We start from the raw sequence: 25,149 nt of genomic DNA on the forward strand, positions 1-25,149 counted from the left end.
CAGTTTTCCACATCAGCAGTTGTCAATGAGTTTTCTTCAGTGTATGTTTGCATGATTTTTTTTTTTTTTTACTACGGCACATGAACATTTCTTGGTAGGAATTAAAAAGATAAATTATAGGTTTTTAAAACAACAAAACCCCCCCAGAAACTTCTGGTTTCATACAGAAGAGGAAAAAAGACAGATATAATTCTGACAGGGCAGAAGAAAAACACTCAGAAGAACACTGCCAGAAGTACGCAAGAGCTTCTGAAGGAAGAGCGCGTGAACCAGAGCTGTGCATGTAAGTCACCTGACATGGATCTGGCAAAACACACGTAACAGGAAAAGTGAAGTAACACAATGCAAATTCAAGGCCAATTCAACAAAGGTCTATAAAGAAGTACAATAGATTTGTTTGAAAGAAAAGAGGAAACGCTTTTTCTCTCATCCTTCCCAGTCTATATTGAAAAATGAAGTGCATTTAATCAAGACTTTTCACTTTAAGATTTTTAACTGCGACTCAAACCGAGATGTCTCAGTCATGAGCAACAAGCGTTTGGATTTGACATTTCAGTTGATGGGCACTTGAATGAAAGTATTCCATTTTTGATATCTTGCCACTTAGTAGCAAACCAGCTCATAGAGGAAATTATACAAGTGCTGAAAAATAGATTTTTTTAAAACCGCACACTAAAAATAATTTTCTCTTCTTTACTTGAGTTTGATTTTTTGTTTTTATGTTAAAATGTGAAAAAATGTTGTACTGCATTAAACTTCATCCATGTGTCACTAAACAACAATATCCTTACCGGCTGGACAGGAATGGCCAGCATGAACACAACTCAAGGTGAACAGTGGGCGTGTCCACACTAGACTGCACTGTGATTTGGTGACAGGGGAACAACAGACTCTTTCACTTTGACAGCAGAACTATGATGTGGATAAATTGTTTTCTTCACAATCAAATTGCAGCTGAATAATATTTTTTCACGCTACTCATGTCATTTTTAGCCATTCTTTGATAATACTGCAGGTTCAACAAGGTAATTTACTTGTGAGGACAAACTACAGTTCACCAAAAGGAGTCACTTTTGGTGAATTGTTTCTTTCTAAAAATGTAACTTTAAAAAAAATACATTTCCTATTACATTTATAAAATGTGAGATAATACCCCAAATGTTTGGTGTAAGTCAAAAATTGATGGGTTTTAAAAAGATAAGACTCTATGGGATTCTATGGGCTTATCAGTTGTCAATATTTCACCTACCTGTAGACATCTGTAAGAGAGATTATAGTTTAAACAGCTACATGGAGAGGTGCAATGCAACTAACAAAATTAAAAGTTTATTGAGGTCTGGGTGATGTCCCCCTGGGTGATGCTTGATTTTTTTTTGTACTACAGCACATGCACATAGGTTGTCAAAGTTGTAAAGATCTACTGGAACTACATTTGAAGATAACAGCTCAAAGAAGGATTCTTCATTAAAGAGAAATTACAACCCTGAGCATCCTCTTCAACGGGATTAATAAAGTTTTGGGAATTTGAATTCTGTGTTTATATCACTAGTCTTGAAATGAATTTTTCTAGTAAGCAAAATTCTCCTGCTAAAGAGTTGAACTGCAATATACCCCTACTTGACAAAAAGACTTAAGCTGAGGGTAACATTCTTTCTTTTAACCAAGAAGCATCTAACCCCAGGTCACCGAGGCCAACGCCTCACCTCACTTGGCTCAGCAGCAGCACTCGGTACAGGATTGAGGAGCGCCAGTATGCGCATGCGCAGTGTAGGTGTCAGCGGGTTGGTTGGGCTTGTGTTTACAGCTCTCCTTGGATGCTGCTCGCTGCCGATGTTCCCGAGAAAGTGCAATGCCGTGTCAAACGCCATTGGAATAAAAAATCCGTGGACTTAAAGGTAAGCGGGTTTGCGTTTGCACATGCTTAATATTTTCAAAGCCGGAAGTGACTGTCACATTCGTTTTGAGGATAAGCGCCTGTTTGTTGGTGCGACCTGCCTGGGTAGCATTGCTAACAGGCGTTAGCTCAGCAGCCATAATAAAGTAATGGCCTGTGAGGCTGTGGCCAACGCCAGCAAGTCAGCTGGGTTAATTCAGGAAATGCTCGCAAACACTTGAACGTAGCAGTTTACATTACTTACGTAGCGGTGACGGGATAGCGTGCCCAAATGGTAAATGTGTCATGAAACGTTTGAGTTACTTGAAGTCGATTTTTGCTGTTGCTATCTTAGCTAACGTTCAGCAGATTGGTGATGGCTAACAAACTGAAGCGATAAGTTAACATCGGAGGAGGCGAGGCTCACCCAACATGATCAAACAGAAACTGTTTGGTTTTTGTTCAGATGGCTGTTTAGAAGGGTTTCAGGTTAAAGATTCTATTATGTTTTCATGGTTGTATTAATTATCTCTCATTATGTCTGCTGGATATTGCACAGAGTATGTCCAAAAATAAATAAAATAAAATAAAATAAAAATTAAGCCAGCTATTTCATGGTCTTTACTTAGATTCTTATTGCGTTTTTACAGTTACTTAAGATCGTTATATGGTTTATATGTGACTGCTAATAACGCCTTGAATGAAACTTCTCTGATTTCAATATAGACTAAGCAGAAGAGTGAATTGTTTTTATTTTTCCAACAACATATTCTAATAAAAACACACCGACATGTTGTGTTGCCAGAAAGTTTGAATATCATTTACAGTAAAAAAACAAAACAAAAAACAAAACGTATATGTAAATGAAATGTTACACAATTATGGGGAAGACTTGTGACTTGACTGTTCATCCCAATCAAATGATTATTGCAAAGAAAGATGTAAAAGTGTCTATTCCAGTCTTATTATTGGAAGGTTGAGTGGAAGGAAAATCATGCAGAGTGAACATGGATAACCAGAACCTTGATGGAACAGTGACATAATGCTTGCTCAAGACTTTCAGACAATGAATTTTAATCCTTAAAATATGTCACTCTGGGTGTAATAAATCTATAGAACATGACTTTCACATTTTGAATGTAGATGCATTTATTTAATAAAAAACTACGTGTTAAAAGAGTTAGTTATTCAAATAAAACCCAAAAACCAAAAGGAATTACAAGATCTATCCTTTACCTGAGAGATGACTTACTTGCCTTTTGGAAAATCATTTCAAAGTCAATAATAGCTGTTTTCAACATTATTTATGTGGAAAATGATTTGATTTTCTTATTTATAATTGTTAAAGACATTACTTTATTGCGATAAAAACCTTTCTGATGGGATGTAAGTAGTTATTTGTTATCAAGAGCAGAGATGATATCATTGCATCGTCAGGAGAGCAGTTGGTGTTGCACAGCTCTGGAGTTGAATAGTTGAATAATTTGTATTTCAATGAATTGGCTAATTATTACAAAATAATTATTACTAAGTAATTAGAGATCCTATTTTGGTATCTCACCGTTTGTACAGCTCACATTAATGCCAGCAGCTCTCTTGTGTGTTCCCCCTTAAAGTTAGCTAGTTATGTTCACTGTTAGATTCCTAAAGTTTGCCAATATGTCTTGATACTTGTTTTACTCATAGATCATTTTGGACTCTTTTAAAATGCTAAAACAGAACAAGTTGGCTGCATTATCTTCAGCTTGCTCTGTGCTGAAGTCTATCTCACTTGGTAGCCTGAATGAACTGCTCAATTGCCTCCGTGGAGAAACAGAAACATCTGACATTTTTTGTGTTTCCGCTGATGTTATGTTAAACACCTCACAGATGTTGACAATAGCCGAGTCCTTTTTTGCTGCAGTTACAATTTTCACACCTATTTTTGTTGTCATCATTGTGACCTGGTGTTTCTTAGGTATGCTGCGTTCACTAATCTGAAAGATTCAGAAAGATGCCGATAAGTGGGCAACAAGCTGATTTCCCAGGACACTTATAATAGTTTTTTTCCTCATTAACTATGATGGTGTTAATTTTCACAGAACACTTTAATTTATTTTTTAGTTACATTTTAGTTTTTAAGGCTTTTAAGAAAAAATGCTTTGCATTTGTTTTAGGATGGTCTATTTCCTGATCTCTCTTTAAGTTTCTAAAAGTCATTTTTAACTTTTCATTAGCATCAACATGTCTAATACCAGATCAGCTTGGATTTGTAAAAACAAATGTCAGCAATTTCCATCATCTGTTAAAAATTGTAATTAAGGAAAACTATGGCGACAATTCTTGTCAACAAAACCATCACTACACATGATTAGAGATCAGAAAATGACATTAAAAGGCTTACTTTATATATGTTGATATATCTGCCACAAATTTGAAACTTGACTGGAAAGAAGCATTGGTTGAATTGACTTTGTATTTTGAATGAACAAATTTGATTTGATTCTGACTAGCAAATGACATAAACTCCAGCTAGTTATTTAAAAACACTGTTTCCAAATCGATATTTTAATAACATTTTTAATGCCCTTTTACGTTTGTAAAACTTTGTATACAATTTCTGCACATGCGACCATTCTAAACCTTCACCTTTATAACATTGTTTACTTCAGAGCAAACTCAGTAAGAGGTATGAAAGGAGTTACTCTGTATATTTTCCTCTTGTAATGCCTAAGCCAGTTTTTTACTGTCAGGAATCCTGAACAGTTGTGTGATTGCATAACAGTCATAAGAAAAAAAAATAAAAATCTTAGTCAGCTTTTTTTTGTGGTCTAAATCCTTCAAGTCAGATGTTATACACTTTTATAGCTGATGAAGCGCGTTCACAAAACCACTGAAATACCAAATCACCAATTTTTTCTTTGTAAATATTAACTGTACTGCCATCAACAATCAGTGTTTCACTGAGACCTAGAACACACTCCCTCACTTAATACATAATTACTGCTCCTCTCTGTTGCAAGAGTTTTAATTGCAAGGTACTTTGTCACAATTGAATAACAAAGCTGTGTACTTAGCTGTCTCTGCACCAGCCTAACATCCGTTGGACACGCTCCAGCTCCAGCATCTTGGAAGGCAGCCATGACGGCAGTCCTTGTTCTTGTCTGCAGCCTCAGTGCGCTTGGCGTCACCTGGTTCTAGTTCTGAATGCAAAAAGGCCATTAAGCTTGTAGCAGATTTCCCCGCAGAGAATAATAGTCGCTGCTGTTGCAGGCTGCAGTGAGGATGTTCAAGTTGCCCTGAGGGATGTAATTCCAGAATGTGATGCTTCTGACCCGCAGCTACAAAAGTGTGGGAAGCAAAGTTTATGGCTGTATCACACTTTATACTGATTAAAACATATAAAAAAAAGAATAAAAAGACAGACATGTTGCAACATTCTTTCCCAACTGTTGCAACAACTTGGTGATCTACCCTAATAAAATCTCATATAGAAACAGATTGTACAACTTCTTCAAGTAATTCCATGAAATTAAGAGAATTAAGAAATGCTTACATAGTAAATAAGCTGTTGACCATTCGTTTTGCTTATTTATATTTGTAAAAGAGACAGTGTCATTAACAGTAGGTCAGTGGGTTCGATGAAAACAAGTGTGGTGGATGGAAACAAATAAGTTGTTGCATGAAAAAGACTGAATACAGGCAGATGGGAAAGTGATTGTAGTTGGGATCACAGGTTAAGTTCTGGCAGTGTTTTTGTAACCTGCGAGCTGAACTGAAAATTAACTTTGCTTAGTTAGATTTTAAACTTTGTGGCTGAATTTGTTTTTGTGAAATTACACATCAGACTCCTAATCTCATAAACTGTTTGCAGAACTCTGTGTAGAACTTAATAAACTGAAATAAATAAGCTATGTTTAGCCTGGTGGGGGCCCAAGTAAAGCCTGGTGGCCCGCCAGACTCATAATACGCTGGGGGAATCCCTGTATACGTTTATTTTATTCTTATATTAATTTGAGTGGTGGCAATAACTGCAATCTATTTATTACTATCTATTAGTACAAGGTTGCATAATTTCTATCTTTTTCATAGCTCTTCTATAAAGTTTCTAAATTAGAAAATGGTAATAAAAGCCCTACTAAAAATAAATGCAAAATTCTTTGTTTAGCACTTTGAATAATTTAAGCCCTCATACGATAACTTTTTACATTTTCGTCTTCATTCCATTATTTGATCTTCTGAGCTTTTAATGGCTTCCTCCCATCTCTTTGTTTTAACACTTGACACTTGTGTCCTTCACAAAGGTCTTTATTGATTTTCTTGTCCAGGCATGCTTCAGCTTTTCTTACGCTGCTCTGAAAATTGCAGCTGTTTTGAGTATTTTAGGGATTATTTGGATTTCTTCTGTTTGGTAAAATCAGATGTTCATCAATTAGGCTTTTTCTAATGGACACTGATTTCTCCTAGAAGTCCGACCTGTCAATTCCAATTTTTACTTCTTCTGTAAAACCTGTGAGGAATAGATTCTACAAAAGTTCTCCAGGTTCTTCGGTAGTGGTAATAATTTAAATTCAACAGAAAATACAGAAAATATGAGATTCCCCTGATAGTATATGTCTGATCTCGAAATACACTATACAAGTATATGCATGTGGTTTGTTGGCATATATGCAAACCAAAAATGATATACGGTTGTTACTTTGATGCACGTAAGGAATAGGAAAAATTTGATTTTTCAGTATTGGACCAGCTGATTACTGGTCAGAAATGATTAAAGGAAAATTCCTATTCAATTCTTTAGTTAGTTGATCTGTACATCCCTAATTATAATTAAATCATACCCTGCCATACAAGTGCCTAGAATAAAATAAATGTCATATCACGTTATGAATTTACCATTACCATCATCTGTTTTCACAGATCTGTCCAAAGGTACATCAAAGGCATCTATCTTTTTAGAATTTCAATTCAAAAAAGATTTTAGTATTTTCAACAAGGTTTGCTTATTATTAGTTATTACCCATTATGATGGATATAATTGCTTGAACATTTACAGCTAAGTGTCAAGTTTCCAGAGCTCTGCTCTTTCTAAAGAAGTTGTGACACATCACTGCTAATGAAGCGTTTGTAAAATAAAAAAAATAAAATAAAAAAAGCAACAACATGTCTGATGCTTGGTCTTTCACAGTGAAGGGGTTTGTTCAGTGCTCCTCCTGTTCAGCAGTACAGGAGGAGCACTTTTCTCACTTGGCTCTGAAGTGGGATAGCTATTGGATCCTCAGGACGTCTAGAATCTAAACTCAAATTTATTAGTGGTTAAGATTCACCTTACATTCCTTTGCCTCCCATTGCATCTCTAGTAGAGACAGTTTGAAAGGGGCAGCTCTAAATGCTCCCTGTTTCTCCCTGTGGCGCTCCCTCTCCTGAGGTGCACATAGGACCCATCTGGCAGCCCCAGAACAGACCGTTCAGCTGGGGAGGGCGAGTGAGCAAAGCAAAACAAAGCGCAAACGGGCACAGTTGATTTCCAGTTTCCGGTTACACTTACTTTGACATTAATCATACAATTTGCAGAGATATGTTGTATCTATAGAAGGGCCCTTTTTTGTTAGTCTTTATTGGTAAAAATAGCATTTTCACATCAAGCCATTACAGATCACTTGTAGGCTGCAGAATCATTTGTATGCTAATGAAATTGGATGTAACTGATTCTAATTGAATAATTTGGGGTTGTAGTCCTAAAAAATGCAGACCTGACTACGCTAAAGCACTATTATTATACATCTATGAACATATATAGAGACTCACTGATAACAAAAATGGAGTCAGTTTAGAAGATTTTTGTTGTTGGAGATTTCTTATTATTCAAGCACAATAATTTAGTTTAAGACAAATAACCTCAGCTGCTTGATTAAAAAGTAAAAAAAACTACAGTGTCTTAGTGGATTATAAAATTGTATTCTTTTTGAGATATAAATATACTCTGTTTCTTCACCATTTTTAATTGACATTAAAAAAATAGTACTCAGAGATGTGCTGGACGATACAGCTTGCAACTAAATTGTAGGCCTTTTTTTATGCATATCAGTTCAGTTATATAAAAAAAAAAGTCAGCGTCTCTTATGAGGAATAATGGATTTGTCCCTGAAGTTGCAGCAAGGCGCTGCTAAAGAACAGCATGGCTTGGCAGGAGCAGGCAGAGATCTGTTGCTGAGGCCAACAAGGAAGACAGGGTGACAAGGCGGCCATTGTAAGTGTCAGAGCTGCCAGTTAAATAGACAGTGTTAGATTGTGTGTGCATCCATACAGATGTGCTCCTGTGTGTGAGCACTCGTTAACGGTCATGGCACAGCTGTTTGTGTTTTCTTTTCCCATCATGTGGTTTCTAGTCTTTTCTTGCTTTTTGATACATAAATGAATTGGAGCGACGTGGAGTTTTAAGTTTAGTCACAGTATTTTGTGGTACTGTTGTGAGAATGATAAAAAAAAAATAATGATAAGAACTATCTATTCCTGCCTTGTTTTTAGGTAAATTTAGGTCATGGCTGTGACGGCAATCACAGCTCCACAAACACTGCTCTCAAAAAACATTTGGAATGTGCTTCTTTAGGACACCAGCCACATAAAGATGCGATTCGTATCACTAGGCTGCACATATTAACCGAATTTAATCATATTTTTAAATGTATTTTATATTTATTCATGTTCTCGTTGAACAAACAGTGGAGAAAGTGGTCAAACAATCCCAACAATATGGACATTTTTGGAGAGTTTTAAGCATTGTTAATTGTAATTTATTGTGACAACAATCAATCAAAACTCTTATAAGAAATGAATCATGATATATGGTAAAGAATACGATACGATAAATGCCAACCCATAAAATGAACCTGTTGTTGTCTTCTACATGCCTCAAAATGTGCATGATTTTATATGAAATAATTTTGATTTCAGAAGTTCTCATATCCCAGTTCCCATCTAATGTATCAGAACAGCAAACCAGGGGAGTAGAGGAGATTTCAGTTAAATGCAATCAGACTAAATCCTCCTTTCTCCGACTTAAAACCCTCACATTGAAAACAGAAAATTTGGAAACATCGAGGTTGGGTGGTGGTGGAGTATGGAAGTGATTTGCTGTCAGCATCCTCTGACAATCTTCATGATCTTCCTGATAAATGTCTGTAACGTTTTGTGTTAACACTTTGAACAGCTGCACAGCTAGCTCACCTTTCCAGGCAGTCATACAGAGTGGATTGTGTTTATATAAGCTGTCAAGAATATAATGTTGGTTAATTAAACAAAACAAACACACACACACAAAAAAATCAATGCTTTCTATAAAAAAATAAAGAAATACATATATACAAGGTTAATTTTAGAAAACATCTCTGTGTTTCCCGGTTAGTAATTTTATAATGACGTATTGCATTCTTCTTTTGAGTAGTCGCAATACTAATTTTTTTAAAGTTCTGATTTGAGTCTGACACAAACTCTGTGAAGGGACTTAAAGTTTAGGGTGATGGCATCGAGGCCTTCTAGCCTCAAGAACTTGGATCTCATCATCAAAGGTAAATTGTTAAAATATCAGTGGAAACGTGCAAAAAAAACTGGTAAGCTCTTATCAGTAGGGCTCGAATGCTGTAATGCAAATTCAGATAACCAGCCTCAGGCGGAAGACTAGCTGTAGCACACGAGAGAAATGGGATGAGTAGGAACAATGATCGTTACAAACAGTGAAGGGATCAAGCACAAGCATGTTTGTGTGAGACTGTAGTAACAGTAACAGGTTTCTCAGTTGGGTCATATCGTGTATTGCATTATGAATCGTTGCATTTCTGCAATAGAAGGAGAGTAAAAGTTAACACCCAGGAACCTCTGACCAGCACTTGTTGCTGTTTGTTCTGATGTAAAGTTACAGCTGTAAGTTTGTCGTGTTTAGTTGGTGTTGATAACATTTTTGGCAGCACATCACTGTAAAAGCAAATAAAAAAAGAAATGAACAAAGTTTGAGGGTTTTTTTTTTCAATAATATGTGACAATCATATCTGGAGTGATAGAAAATGTGTGATCTTTTCTCCTTTTTTGTTCTGCTGTTGGAGGTGGTTTAAGTAGAAAGGGGAAGTTCACACATAAAGCAAGGGAGATCCAGAGAAAATAGAAGAAGGAGATGAGAAAAGCGAGGGGAGAACCAGGAAGTAGTCACCTCCAGAACTTTCTTTTAAACCGTTCTTCCTGTTGCACGCGTTGGCACCTTCTTCATGGCTTCATCTTCTTGTATTTAACAACTGTGACTGCACGTGAACATAACATTTATTTTAAGGGGAAATACTGACACTGATTAAGTCTTTATGGCAAAGTAGCTTTTTATTTAGTTCCTTACATTTGTATCAGCCCGACTTTGCAGCACGCAATTAAGCATTCATCTTATTTGTTCTGCTAAAATACACATTACTAAGGAGGAAAAAAAACAAAAAAACTTTCTGCTTGTTACTTTTTTATTTTCAATTATTTATCGCTAACATTTAAACTGAACTTCACTTTTAATTTATATGTTTTACTGGTTTTGTTTTTCCTTCAGCTGCTCAAAAAAAAAAAAACATTTAAAAACAAATCAGATTCTTCCTCATTTTTAGAGTTTGGGTCAAGTTTCTGCTTGACCAAAAGAGGCTTTCATTTTCTTCATGACTGCTGTCATCATGAATTTTATTTATTTATTTATTTTTTGCTTTTCTAGGTGATTTTGCTCATCATCTCCCTACACCTCCTCCTGTCTTCCATTCATGAGCAGCAGGGTCGAAATTAAAAGTGGCAGCCATGGATGACAAGGGCTCTGTGGGGAAGATTAGCGTATCTTCAGACTCAGTGTCAACTCTCAACAGTGAGGACTTTGTCCTCGTGTCCCGGCTGGGGGACGAGACACCTTCATCCACGAATAATGGTAGTGATGACGAAAAGACAGGACTGAAGGTAAGGACGGGTGGTGTGGAAGGACCAAGGGCCAGTACCGTATCTTTTTCGAGGGGGTGGTGAAGGGTGGGGACTTCCAGAAAGTTGGAAACATGCAGTGCTTTGTAAAAGTATTCGTACCCCAAAAACTTTTTCAGATTTTCTTGAACTACAACCACAAACCTCAATGTATTTTGCAGTGATTTTATGTGACGGACCAGAAATAAGGGACTGCATCTGCGGTCCCTTGACATGTTAGAAAATTTAATATACAAAACTATAATAAAATAAGACAGAAAATTGCTTTCTAATCACACAGACAAACATGTGTATAGACTTAATCACTGGCATGCGCACGTACACACACGCACACACACACACACACACACACACACACACACACACACACACACATAGCCATACAGTTACTTGAATGCATTTCCTTGTGTTGTGTTTTCAAATTAAATCTCTACCTGTTTTATACATGCAGAAACGGACATTTTTACCCTTTCTTTTTGCAAAATGGATTAAACCCAATCGAAGTGAAAAATATAATTCCTTGTTGGATTTCAAATTGCATGCCACATTTTCAGATTTCATACTATTACTTTGGTCCAAATTTGCAGCGCTGCACTAGTTCGTGTTGAAGGTTTTGGTTGTAACATGCCAAAACAGTCGAGGAGTATAAATACTATTGAAAGGCACTTTGCAATAACATCAAAATTTGTCCTACAGGGTAAATAGCAACATGTCAGCGTTCTCTAATGCGAGAGCAAAGCTGATCTACATGAAGTTTTATTTAGTTATTTGCAGATTGAGGGGTCACCATTTGTAAGGATTAAATTGATTCATCACTCGCCTGTAAACCTTTTCACCTTTTCTCATGTGTAGTTTAGATTACATTCACTCCTGACCATATGACTAACCATTTCTTGTGTTGCTTTTGTTTTTTTTTTTAATTCTCATTCTGTACTTTTCTCATAAATTTAGATCTGAGTTACTTTCACATTTTCTTAACACACTCCTAAACCTTATCTCGGGTTAATTATATAAATTAGAAGCTTCCAGTTTGTCTGCAGTCTAAAACCTTTAGACAATGAAAGGCTATTCTTTGGAAAATGACCGCCATCTTCTGTCAGTCAGCTGGCTCTAATAAAATTATGCTTTATTGAAGTGTGTTGTGGTAAACAAAGCTTTGCCTTGTTACAGTTTACTTAATTGCTATTTATCACTTATTCCAGATGATCATGGATTTTGAGACTGGTTATCGGTTCAGTTTTGCATTTTCACTTTGATTTTGGACTAAGTGGTTTTGCTTGTGTCTTTTATACTCTTCCCAAAGTTTCCTTCACCCCTAATTCCTTTGTTGTACCAGTAGATGGCGCCAGATTAGTATGGAGTTGCATATCTATTTGCAGACCATTGGTATTTCTGCTGCTTCATAATGCTTGTGGATAAAACGCTTTCCCTTTTAGCTGATTTGATCAGCAGTCAGTGAAGCTTTCCTGAGGCCTTCTCGGCATCCTCAGCTTGCTGGCAGATATGTGAAAAGCAGCGCCCGACCGGCACCTGTTCACTTTCCTCACGTTGTAGAAAGAAATCACTCCATCCATTGAGCCCCACTCATTCTGATGTCATGTTTTTTTTTTCTTCTTTTTTTTTGGCAACATATTTTCTTGCACATTTGCCTCCCAGCCAGCCCATCTAGTCAGGAGAGGAGCCAGCGTGTCTAAACTTGTTGTTTGTTATGCAGGTGATTTCAGAGGAAGGGGTCAGCTTTAAGGTCAGTCCTCTTCTCCTGCTTATTTTCTTTTCCTTCTCTGAGAGCAATTTCTTTTGCTTTCCTTTGCTCTATCTCTGTGATGTGATTTAGTGGTGATCCTGTCTGTGATTATTCCTGTGTTTGTTTCTCTTATTATTGTGGGGTAACTTTGCAATATCTGGCTGTTAATTATGGTGTTCACTGATGGTATTACGCTACCTGCCCGAGCTCGCAGGTATACCTGCAAATAAGTGATGTGATGAACTATTTGTGTAGCATCCATTGAGCTGGAAATGGACGTTTGAGTGAAACGGTATTAGAAAATGGTCTAGATATTATCTTAATTGAGTTTGCCTTCCAATAACAGTGCAATAAGCCACTGATCTCGGTCAGTACCAAAAAGCCTCCGATGCAGTTTCGTATTTCACTCTGCCCTCCATGTGGAGATGTTATACACCCTATACTGACCTTCTACTAATCACTAATATTAAATGAAACCTGATGAAAATATATCTTTAAAACCATCACTAAGCAAAACTTGATTTATTTATTTATTTTTTTAAGAAGATTACAATCACTCAAACTGCATTGTGAAATCAGGTGTAAGCTGTCGGTAAACGGTTGGGATGTGCTTGCTGTCGGCTTCCGTCTCTCATGGCGATTGCTGCGCAGGTCTTTATGTTTCTTATCCGGACATTAACTTGCAATATTTTTCGCAATATTTATATTTCTGTCTTATTTTGACGTGCGTGCATCAGATTGTGGGGAATGGGAGTGAGCAGCAGCTCCAGAGGGAGTTGGAGGACGTCCTCATGGACCCGTCGGTGGCAGACGCTGGGCTCGGATCGGAGGCGATGAGCAGCCTCGGCCCCAGTGACCATGGGGTTCTTCCGAACGTGACGTCCCCCGTACCGGCAGGCACCGACCCGTTAAGTTCGCCTCCGCCCAAGCTGGAGATGGTGCTCCCTGTTCAGACGGCCCAGGAGAGCGAGCTGAATGAGAGGTCTTACAGAGGTGAGGACGGGTGGCACTGTTTCAGTCTTAAACAAGTAAAGTGGGGTCTGCCTTCCTCAGCTCTGTTGCAAAACCAGCCAAACGGTTGGTGGATTCCTTGTATTACCCGAGTTCAGGGTGCTGCTGATTGGACCAGATTGTTTTCACCTTCTGAGAAGGGCTGCAGAGTGGCACACATGTTTATTCACCCACATCTGCGCAACACTAGTTAACGATTAAATGATTACTCAATAAACTGATGATTTTTTCAATAATTGCTTCAGCACGATTAATCTGATTAAAGTAAACGTTGTCTCTCCTCTCCTTGCTTTTTTTTTTTTTTTTTTACTCCTGTGCTCTGCAGCAGATGAATCGTCATCAGAGGGAAGCCCTTGCAGTCCAATCCCGGACGAGGACAGCGTTGTGTTCAGCCAGCTAACATATCTGGGGTGTGCCTCCGTCAACGCCCCCCGGAGTGAAGTGGAGGCCCTTCGTATGATGAGCATTCTCCGAGGGCAGTGCCAACTCCCGCTGGATGTCACACTTTCAGTGCCAGGCGTGTCCGAAGGCACTGTCAGGTTGGTACAACAAAAAGGTTGAGCAAGCACTTATTTAACCACAATTCTCATATGTTGTACACATGGGACATTAGAAACTGAACAGAACACTTAAAAAAAAAAAAAAAAATCATATTTCATGTTTTAACAGGTTGTTGGACCCCCACAACAACACAGAAATTGCCAATTACCCCATTTATAAGATCCTGTTCTGTGTCCGAGGCCACGACGGCACACCAGAGAGCGACTGCTTCGCCTTCACCGAGAGCCACCACAACGCAGAGATCTTCAGGATTCACGTGTTCCGCTGCCAAATCCGAGAGGCGGTACGAATTCTGTTTATACTTTATAAAACATACAACATGTATCTCAGACTTTGCTGCCAAGGTAAGGGTAAGTTTATTTGATTTTATGTGGCACCGATTCACAACAAATGTCATCTGAGAGCACTTTAAGAAATAAAATGTTCCAGCTGCTGTCCAGTGTAACAAATTCAATTGGTGTACTAGTTGGGAGGAGAGGAATGAGACAGGAAAAAAAAGAACCTAGGCTAGATTTTCATTTGGAAAAAATAGAGTAGGTCCTGTTAATGGCTTCATCAAGGGAAGAAACATTATTTTAAAAAAAGTAGGTCTAACTTGGTCCAGGAAAGAATCGTGGCTTCACACAAACATGGCTTCTTTGGAATGAAGGGCAAAAAGTGCACCCCCTATGGGCACTGTCTTCCAAACGCAGGGACACAGTGAATGCACTTAAAAACAAATAATGCATAGATTGTAAGTAACAGGAGAAAATTGCAGATGGCAGAAAAGTACATGCCGTACATGCAACAGAATTGAAATCTAATAGGTCAGTGAAATGTTTATGCCATCAAGCCATTCAGATAAACATCAAGTTTGTTCGCAAACACACTGCCTGAAGGAATTGACATTACAGGTATGTAAAAGGCTCCACAGATTTGATAAGAGCGAACAGATTTACTGAAAAATTGGGTTAAAGTACAGCTGCCGTGTTCAGTGACCTGATTCCTCCCACATGAAAGCACTCAGTGTAACTAAGAGCCTTCAGACAGACACTGCTTTAATAGTCCCACTTCATCCCATTGTCCAGAGCCTCAGACACCAACCAAGAATAGATATGCTCACACCATAGCACTTAAAGAGCACTAGCACAGTCAAATTAACACTCACACATTCAAACAAGGATATTTCTCTGTAACAATTAGTTTGTTTTTCTAAGTAACTTGAATTCTCTGTGGCCCAGTTCTTCCATTTTCTTCACGTTTTCAGTTTTAATTTCGCCCCACCTTAATTTTTCATCCTCTCAACCAACTCCTGAGCTATACACACTCTTTTCTTCTGTTTAAAACATTTTCTGAGCTCAGAAGAAAAAAAAAAAGTGTATTTTCTCACTGTGCATGCATGAAGCATGCGACTCCCCTGTTCTTTACACCACCTCCTTTGTGGGCTCAGGCCCCTTAGCTTGTTTCCAATAATTGCTGGTTTCCTGATGGAGAGCCCCACTGTGTCTCACACCCGGCGATTTCTCTTTCTCAGCTCGCTGTTGCTGGTTGTCAGCATAGATGTATTTATTAGGCTTTGCAGAACACATCTGCTCAGTTTGACGACTTTTTTTTTTTTTTTTTCAGAAAAATAGTTTAAACTTATTCTCCTATTTAAATTTCCCTAAGTATACTTATCAAGATTGCGTCCTCCAATTAATGTAACGCTAAAAATGTTCACAGTTCAATGGTAATTTGTCTGATATTTCCTGTATGGATTGTAGACTTTAAAATGTTTAAAATTTCTTAAAATTAGAAACGTTCCTGGTGTAAAACTTATGGAAACATCATAGAGGCGAACCCTTTCTGCGTTAGCTCTTTGTTTAAATCTCACGTTGGTTTTTGTTGCATTTGGCTTCCTAAATTAGAACCGTAAAAAAAAAAAAGAGAGAGAGAAGAGAAGATAGTTTATTTAGTGGAATCAAGTTCCTTTCTTTAGTTTTTATTTTTTTCAGTGAGGGTGGGGGCATATATGAGAATTGGTAAATGTCCAGTTGGTATATGTCAGACTGCATACATTTACAATGAGAGTGCTGGAAAAGCTCCTTCAAGCTGCAGAAGAAGAAATCCATCTGAAAACAATAAAATCTGGAAACAGTTACTTGAACATTAAGCTGAGCAGGGAACAACACTTCTATTGTGTTAAATGTTATTCTTTCTATCAACACATGGGTAAGACCCCCCTCCATTTAGCTTTCTTAACCCCCCCCAACACTCACTTCCATTCTCATTTGGTGCCTTATGAAATAGCCCCTCTGCAGTCCCCTAATGTTCTTCCTCTTTACCAGGGACAAAACAAACACTGCTTTATTCTCAGGTCTAAATAAACAAAAAAAAGGTCTTGTTATTCATTGGTAACAGCAGTTGCACCGCATCATCTCCCTGTACTCAAAAGCTTTGTTGTTTACCACTTTTAGAAATGATCAAAAAGTGCTTTAAAGTGAGCCTCAAGCCGGGATGGAGGGGTCTTCTTTAACACAGGCACATCTGTCTGTAATAATCTAAAGTTAAAGGACTCACTGAGGGAAAGGTACATTTAGAGAATGTGACTAAATTATCACTTCCTTCTTGGCAGGCTCTACCTGTACCCAGTTTTGATTTTGGAGATTTACCAGAACCCGTTCTGCTGCTTCTCGTAATCCAGACTTGTCTGTTTAGTGTTAAGGGGCCATGCCTCGACCGGCTAATTCTTCTCCAAAAAATTATGTTAAACGACCAACCTCCTCACCTTCCCCTCCAGAAGCAGTTGACGAGATGAGGGAAGCACACCAACATCGGCCGGCACCAATGTTGGCGTCAATATATCGTGCATCCGCTTTTGCTCGTTACTTAACCTTTCAACTCGGGCTGCACAGTATGTTAAACTCCTATGACGATGAAAATAAAGCATTTTGAAGAGAGTGAGGCTATGTTATTTTTATACTTGGAGATGATTTGGTGCTTTTAACCCTCCTGCAGTTGTAAGCGATAGGGTCACTTGGACCCCACAAGGTCTGGCAGGGTCTCACTGACCCCACGTGCGCTTTTACAGGTTTTTATTTTGAATGGTTTCAGGAACTGATGGGCAATCCTTCCCCAGAACCCCCCGCTTCGCCGCTGTCTGATTGTGACTTTTGCCTTGTTCCTCCTGAGCATCACGCTACGACCACCGGAGGGTTAAATAATAAAGCACGTACTTTGCAGCCTAGTGACTTAAAAGGAAATTTAAAAAAAAAAAAGCTAACCTCTTGGCATGTTTTCACATTAACTACTAAAACAAGCCTTTCTTAATTTTATATAAAATTTGTTCAATTAAAATTTCAACTTAATAAATTAGTTTTGGTCGAAGTCGTTCAGAGCCACTGGATAGGCTAAATCGACACCCCCACACCCCTGAGCTAGACAAACACATGCAACACATTGGTCCGTTCATAAGCACAGCCACTTTTCCATGGAAAGTAGATGGTCTTATGACAACTTATGCTCAGTTCTTCTTTTGTTTAGCCCCCTAGTGTGGCTTCAATGCTGTGTACGCATAATAGGTCATTTAGTAACCACATTGTAAAAAGCTCAAGCACTTTCATCCACTTTATTTCTAATATTCTTGCTGTCGCCAACTCAAGTCACACTTTATTTTGAACTGTGTAATCTTTTTAAGAATGACATTTTACTGTTAAATTACATTTTTAATGACATTTTACTGTTAAATTACATTTTTAAGCTGTAAAACAGGGCTGCATGATTTCAGACAAACATGGAATGATGGATGTGAATGTTGCTATGATACTTTAAATCTGTTGCAAGCATCAGACACCAGGTACTGAGTTGTCTAACAAGCTATGATGAAAATTAAAACATGTTTTTTTCTTCTTTTCTAAAACCGGCAAAAGAAAAAAAAACCTGAGCTGTAGTTTCTTAATGACTTTACAAGAACCCCTAATAGATATTATAAATAAATCCTACTGAGACAGAGACTTTGAATAAATTGTATGTCAGAAATGTATTGCATTTGATTGTATTCCTTTTCCCTTCTTTTCCCATGGTTGATTGCATGTTGTTCGCCTCTGCTTCCAGGTGAGCCGGATACTGTACAGCTTTGCCACGGCCTTCCGGAGGTCAGCTAAGAAGGCTCTGCTGTCGTCTCAGCAGAATGCCCCGCTCACCCCTGACAGCGACTTGTTCACCTTCACTGTTAGTCTGGAAATCAGGGAAGATGATGGCAAGGGTACTTTTAGGTAAACTCACATTCAAGATTCTTGATTTGTACTTGCACACAGTGTAATTTAGAGATGTACCGGTTAATTGGGTGAAGCTCATAATCAGATTTTTTTTAATTCTCTTGATTTACTGCTCAAATAATGGAAAAAAAAAAAAATCTATTTTCTACCTTCTAATTCTGTTAAAACCAAGCAGTCCAGCATGTTCAGGCCTTGAAGGTGTCAACTGATTTACTTTTTAGAAACTAGATAAAAATTAGAGACACTTGCTTTGATGTACAAATGGGAAAAATCTTATAATTCCTTCACTTTGTGTTGGATTCAAAATGAATAGAAGAATAGTTGTTGAGAGAAACGAGAAACATACACTCAGGCTCTTCCTAGCGACGCAGATAAGAAAGCAAAACAGAAAGTTCCTGCCTTTGCTACATCTACACTCATCACAGCTTTGACCTATTTTTAATTTTATTTTTGTTTTTCTGTAATACTGAGTCACGTCCGTGGGTTTGCGAGAAAGCTTGCTCCACATGATTGAGTCACACAGAAAACAAAGCAAAACAAACAAACAAAAAAAAAACAGAATTATTTTTAGGCTCCACATTTCCTCCTCATTAGCTTTGAGTTCATTATTATTAGTGTCCTTCAGACAGGAAGTTTGAATGTAGGGTAGTTTTTCTGTATTATGAGCTTTTTTTCCTTGTGTAAATGATCTAATGTGATGTACAATGTTGTGTGGAAACTTCTCTGTAGCATAGTGTTGCTAACAGGCTTTTCAGTCTTAAAGAGGTAGATATTTTCTTATAAAGTTAAAATGGGGGACACAGTTTGAAAGCTTCTGGTCAATAGATTTCTATGAGTTGCTATTCAAAAGGGGGCGTGTTTTGGTTATCGGACTACATCCTGGAATTCACATTATTGAAATACTTGTCATATAGCTCAAAGTGACTGATATTGTTTCAACTTGGCTGACTCAAACTTTAGACTTTCCTTGGTATTTCCGCAGAAATTTATGTCAGTGGGGCTTGGAGAATGTTGATTACCGTTTCTGTCAAAAAAAAAAAACCTGGTGCCGATCCAGATCCACAAACTGTGCAGGACAATGAGCAGAGGCTGTTCGAATGTGGCTCGTGGTGTAATTTGATTTTGATTTAATGTCTCTGTTCTAAACTTGACCCCCTTTTTTATAAACGTGCAAGTTCCGTCAACCTGTCCAGCTTTTCAGTTTCACATTTAACATCCAACTTGTTTCTTTAAATATAATACTTAAGAAAATTAAATCTATGTCATACTTTTATAAGCATGAATTTTCTTTTTTTTAAATTTTTTTATTTTATACATTTTCAGTGCTGTGGCAAAAGACAAGGACAAACAGAGCTTCAAGCTTCGTGCTGGACTGGACAAGAAGATTGTAATTTACATTCAGCAGACCTCCAACAAGGAGCTGGCAATCGAGAGGTAAAACACTCCACCAAAACATCCACAGTTAGATGCACGTGTAGTGCATTTTTGCATAATTTGTGCAGAATTATCAAGTAAAGAAAAAAAATGATGATTGGTTTTCAAAATATTTCTTTTTAACTAATATGATGCTGCCACCACCGTGATTCACATTATTTCCCTGCCACATAGAGGCATATTTCTGTTTATAACATAAAATCCCAACAAAATACCCTGACATATATGTTTACAACTAACAAAATGTGAAAAAAAAAATGTTGGAAGGTGTTGTATACGTGTAGGAATCATTGTAATGTAACATGAAACGTTACGATTCCCCTTGCGCTTCCTTTCTCGTTTGAGGCCCTCACATTTTCCCATAATGTTTGACTGAGAAAAGTAAATAGGGAACGGCAGTATTACAGAGACTCTGTGGAGCCCCTGTGACTCAGTGGGGACAGCTATTGTTTTCAAATAGTTCCTTAACTGCAGCTGCCATACTTTCTTTGTTCGCAGTGAACAAAAAAATAAGGAGAATCGAGCTGCACAACACCCCTGGGAGAGTTACATCGAAATTTAATGTTGTGATCGACTGAATGTTAAACTGATAGCTATCGCTTCCCTTCCGCTTACCATGTCAGCAGGATTCAGGTAAATCTTTTAAGCCAGCTCCAAATTAAGGAAGTTCTGCAAAAGTGTAGTGAAGTCAAAAGGAATAGTTTGCCAAAAAGGAGGATGTTCCTCTTTTTGGTCCGACTCCTGCTTGAGCCTGAACCAGATGTTAATAAGAGAGCAATCTCTCAGTTGTAGTTGATTGACTCAGAACGTCTTCATGTCTCTGCGTCGGGGTTTAAGTAGCCCAGGGCAGCTGTGGTTTAGCCCGCTCTTACTCACAGCCTCTCATTTTTCAGGCTTTAATAAATCTGTTAAATTTCGGCATTCCCAGCAGATTTCCATTTTCTGCTTGAGTTGTTATTGTTTCATAATGTCAGAGAAAGTGAGGACTGAAAGAATGTGTTTAGTCTTCAACGTGGTCTGGACTGTGTTAGACCATCCGTTCAGGAAAGTATTTCTCCTCATTTATGTAATGTATCAAAACTTTCGCTCTATATAGAAAGAGTTATTGTTTTACGCCTGGTTTTCTGCCTCGTTTCTTTTTTTTCCTCAGTTTTTTTCCCCTTATGTAATCCTAATCATGGCACACTTCTCTATCTCCCATCCGCACATGCGTGTTTATTATTCTCCAGGTGTTTTGGACTCCTGCTCAGCCCGGGGAGAAATGTGAAAAACAGCGACATGCACCTGCTGGACTTGGTGGGTGACTATTGTTGTTTATTTTTTATTTTTTTTTGCTTGTGTATTGTACGTGTTGTGTTTCTGTGTGTTATTTGCCAACTTGCTCCAACTTGTGTGCCCAACAGGAGTCAATGGGAAAGAGCTCAGATGGGAAGTCTTACATCATCACAGGAAGCTGGAACCCCAACACGCCTCAGTTTCAGGCTGTGAATGAGGAAACGCCCAAAGGTAAGAGCCAAAAATGCTCTCTCAAGGTTCAGATAAGACTGAATTGTTCTCAAACTTATAACAAGGTTTATATTTGCTATGTACTCAGTTGGAAATTCAGTCATATTTCTATTCCAGTTTGTGAAATATGTGAATAGACAGACGACTTCTCTCCAGTTGGAGTGTGTGATATTTAATCTTTTTTTTTTTTTTTTTTTTTTTTAAATTTCAGATAAATTCATGTACATGACGACTGCAGTAGATCTGGTGATTACAGAGGTGGAGGAACCGGTCCGCTTTCTGCTGGAGACGAGGGTTCGAGTGTGTTCCCCAAACGACAGGCTGTTCTGGCCCTTTAGCAAGCGTAGCTACACTGAGACCTTCTACCTTAAACTACGACAGGTTTGTCTCCATAACCAGACATCGGCTCTGACAACATTGTTCTGGCAAAGTGGGTTTCAGATGGTCACTTTGACACCTCTATTTTTTTTTTTTTTTACTTATTTTTATTTTTATTTCATGAATATTAGTGTATGTATGTCGCTTTTTATTTAAGTTGTTCTGACCAAACTGAGCTAAGCTGACTTAACTGATTTATTTGAGTTAAAATTCCCTGATATGACTATTAACAAAAATCTACTGCATGAAGAATTTGATGTTGTTTAAAACCAAAAAACGAAGGAAAAAATGTTTTTGTCGCTTCAATCACAGTCATAAGCAAGTTACCGGGATGGCCCTCATGCAGCCATTTTTAATAGGGTAGTTTTGAATTTTTCAAATTATGATAAGTAAGCTTCAAATAGCTTCAGTTGATAGAAATACTGATTACTTGAGTATGGCTGATTAGAGAGGAAGCAAGACCAGTGAATTTAAAGAAAGGAATCTTATTTTTTTTTTTTCCATTAAATTAATTTCTCTATATTTTTGGAATCAATACTCTTAATTTTCAGCATATTTCTGACGGGAAGATCAATGGTGGTGCGCCACTTTTTACCTCCATTTGTTGTGTAAATAATTAAACACACAGGTTCACAAAATAGAGTTTGCACAAATTGAGAGGATGGAAGTCCTCTTTTCTGACTAGCACTAATTTATGGTTATTCATGGCGAGTAAAAACACCATGTTAGTTGTCTGCTGTGGATAACAACTGCTGTTGCCAGAAACGCACTTCAATAATTCTGATGTATTGGTTTTAAATAGGGGCTTCTGGAAAAGTCAGCACAAGTTATCTTGTCAGATAATTAGAGTGTTAACATTTTTTTTTTGTATAATTTAATATCAACGCAAGTCCAGCTGTTGCATGAAGGCCCAGGAGGTTTGCTAGAGAACATTAGTGAACAACATACTTCACTGACTCAGTCTTCCCCGAGACGCGTTACAAAGTTGTAAAGCAGAAGCAAGCCCCCTTACTGTAACTCATTTTGATTTCCCACAGTTTATCAGACGTCTTCTCTTCTCAGATGGAGCGAAAAGAACGAAAGAGTCCTTCCTCTGACACACTTTATGAGGTGGTGAGTTTGGAAAGTGAAACGGAGAGAGAGAAGAGGAAAACCACAGCGAGTCCAAGCATCCTCCCATCTGGGCCCGGGACCATGGCTCCTTCACCGCCGGAGGATGACGAAGAGGAAGGTGATCAACCGTCTTTCTGCTGCAGCCAACTCAAAACAAGAGGGAGCTATAAATTAGTTTACACATGAACACTGGAGGCTGTCCAGACCCCAGAAAAAATAAATAGTGGTGCTGTTGAGCCTCTTGAAATTAATAAAACTTACATCACACAACTTAAATGGGTTATTTAAGCATTTGTTATCTGATTTATACAGAACTTCACATAAGAATGAAAATCCGTTCCTGTGGGGCAGCACCAAATTTAGCCATGCAGTCTAGTGGAGTTGAAATTGTGCACTTTTTCCTAGAGAACTGTTTGTTCTGCTTCGTCCTGGGTACATAACCAGCAGACATGTTTTAGTCAGGGATTTTTTGCTTGACTGTAAGAGCTGACAAAGGTTGCAAAATTACATAATTTGCTGTAGATTGGTTCATTTTTTACCTATTAACACAACTGTGACTTTATGTTTTTTCTTTTCTTTTTTCTTTTCCATCAGTTGCTTTTTACATGAACTGTAGCCATAAAAATAATAATAGTATGCACAATGTTGCTTTATTGAACCTCGCGGGGAAAATTCAGTCATTACATCAGATTCTTCTTTATTGTAGATTCAGTTTATTTGGTAAAATTAAACTCCTTTTTCGGGCTAATTATCTCACCATCTTGTTTTATGTTCATCTGATTTGACATGCACTAATAAAGCAAGAGTGTGCTGAACGGCTAACCGAGGATTTTTGCTTCCTGTTTGCCTTGCTTTGTGTCCAGATAACGACGAGCCGCTACTCAGTGGGTCTGGTGACGTTTCAAAGGAGTGTGCAGAGAAGATCCTTGAAACCTGGGGAGACTTGTTGTCCAAATGGTGCGGATTTGTTCCCCCTACTAATTTTGTTCTTTGACTCTGGATGTTGGTGCATTGAATACATGCAGGTCGGGTTGCATCTGTTCTAAAGGTCATCGCTTGCTTATTACAGCGTATTAGGATGGTTTCCCTCACCACTTAGCATAATTTTAACAAGAAACTTGTGATCAACTCCGTAAAAAATAAAAACAGCGGTTTAACTAGATGTAACTCAATAAAAGCATATCCATTTGCAGTTCTGACAGTTCTCGTTTTGAAGAAAAGATAAGTTATATTTCTTGTTTATTATGAATGTAGATGTATGTCTTTTAAGGGCAGCAAAAGAAAACATGATGCTCTGTAGGTTTTTGTTTTTTTTGTTCTCAAATACAAGAAAAGGAATCATAAGATATCGCTCTAACCCTTTTGGTGACTTTTTTTTTGTGTGTGTGAGTAAATAAAGAGACTGTGTTCCTGCAATGTGAGGTCAAAGCACTCCAGCAAATCACAAAAAGACCTTTAAAGTTGTTGTTCCCCGAGGACCAAACCTGGCAGTGATTGCATCACATGCCTGGGCACGCTCAAATAAAAATCACCTTCGCTGTGTCTGCAGAAAATACCACGGAGTTATGCAACATGACCCTTGGAACAAATAAGCACATAAAAACTGTGAATAGATTTAAATAAATTATAAAAGATGGGTAAGAGTAAGAACATTATCAGAGAGAGAGCATTTGCTTCTTTGCTGATTTCTGTTTTTTTTGCTTAGTTTTGCCACGCTCCATTGGTTTAGATCATTAAACAACCTATAAGCATAAGCTGAAAACATGCAAAATGACTTTTTAAATGGTGATTCCGTCTATTGAGGCGTCGCTAAGCTATCCGGATCAACCCGGCTCTATGTAAACAAGTGTTTACCCCTCAAACCAAGTAACTTCTTGTGCCTCTATTGGTGGCAACAACTTCCGTCAAGCGTATGCGACAACATGGTGGCGAGAATTTTATTTTGTCGTGGAGGAATTTTAGCACACTCTTCTTCTTCCTATTTTTTCTTCTGCCAGATGGGTAGGGTTGTTTGAGAATGAACGGAGCGTTTAAGGTCAGAGCACATCTCAATCAAATCGGTACAGGAGAACGGGAAGTTACTTTTTTAGTAGACTAGGCTTATGTGGAAAGCTATTTTCCCTTAATAATTAGAAATGTTTTTGATCTGAAACATGTAAATGTGGCAAAAAAAACCCACCAGAAATAGGTGAGGTGAATTAATGCTTTTGACAAAACACTATATCTCTGAATAATTATATTAGTCGCTTATTCTGACATGTTAGACTTAAAGAAAAGTGGCTTCTAAGTGCACAGAAAGCTTAAATGTGTTTTAAAAGAAAAAAACAAAC

General features: G+C 37.9%; 1 protein-coding gene across 2 annotated transcripts in view; it reads left to right on the top strand.

Moving 5' to 3' along the window:
• The first annotated feature begins 1,772 nt into the window (after window positions 1-1,772).
• The window catches only part of rabgap1 (RAB GTPase activating protein 1), a 68,020-nt gene continuing 44,643 nt past the window's right edge, over window positions 1,773-25,149 (top strand). Inside the window, exons 1-13 of one of the 2 annotated variants that reach the window (XM_014983284.2) lie at window positions 1,773-1,895; window positions 10,587-10,819; window positions 12,552-12,581; window positions 13,319-13,574; window positions 13,918-14,131; window positions 14,262-14,436; window positions 18,225-18,385; window positions 19,712-19,822; window positions 21,052-21,118; window positions 21,226-21,328; window positions 21,540-21,709; window positions 22,769-22,937; window positions 23,683-23,776. In XM_014983284.2, the coding sequence (XP_014838770.1) occupies window positions 10,667-10,819; window positions 12,552-12,581; window positions 13,319-13,574; window positions 13,918-14,131; window positions 14,262-14,436; window positions 18,225-18,385; window positions 19,712-19,822; window positions 21,052-21,118; window positions 21,226-21,328; window positions 21,540-21,709; window positions 22,769-22,937; window positions 23,683-23,776 (1,703 nt within the window). In that variant the 5' untranslated portion in view covers window positions 1,773-1,895; window positions 10,587-10,666. The remainder of the gene's footprint in view (window positions 1,896-10,586; window positions 10,820-12,551; window positions 12,582-13,318; window positions 13,575-13,917; window positions 14,132-14,261; window positions 14,437-18,224; window positions 18,386-19,711; window positions 19,823-21,051; window positions 21,119-21,225; window positions 21,329-21,539; window positions 21,710-22,768; window positions 22,938-23,682; window positions 23,777-25,149) is intronic. The other variant, XM_014983285.2, reaches the window with a different exon arrangement.

Source organism: Poecilia mexicana, unplaced genomic scaffold, assembly GCF_051168715.1.
Source record: "Poecilia mexicana isolate PSO_F unplaced genomic scaffold, ASM5116871v1 scaffold_12, whole genome shotgun sequence".
Classification (NCBI taxonomy): Eukaryota; Metazoa; Chordata; class Actinopteri; order Cyprinodontiformes; family Poeciliidae; genus Poecilia; species Poecilia mexicana.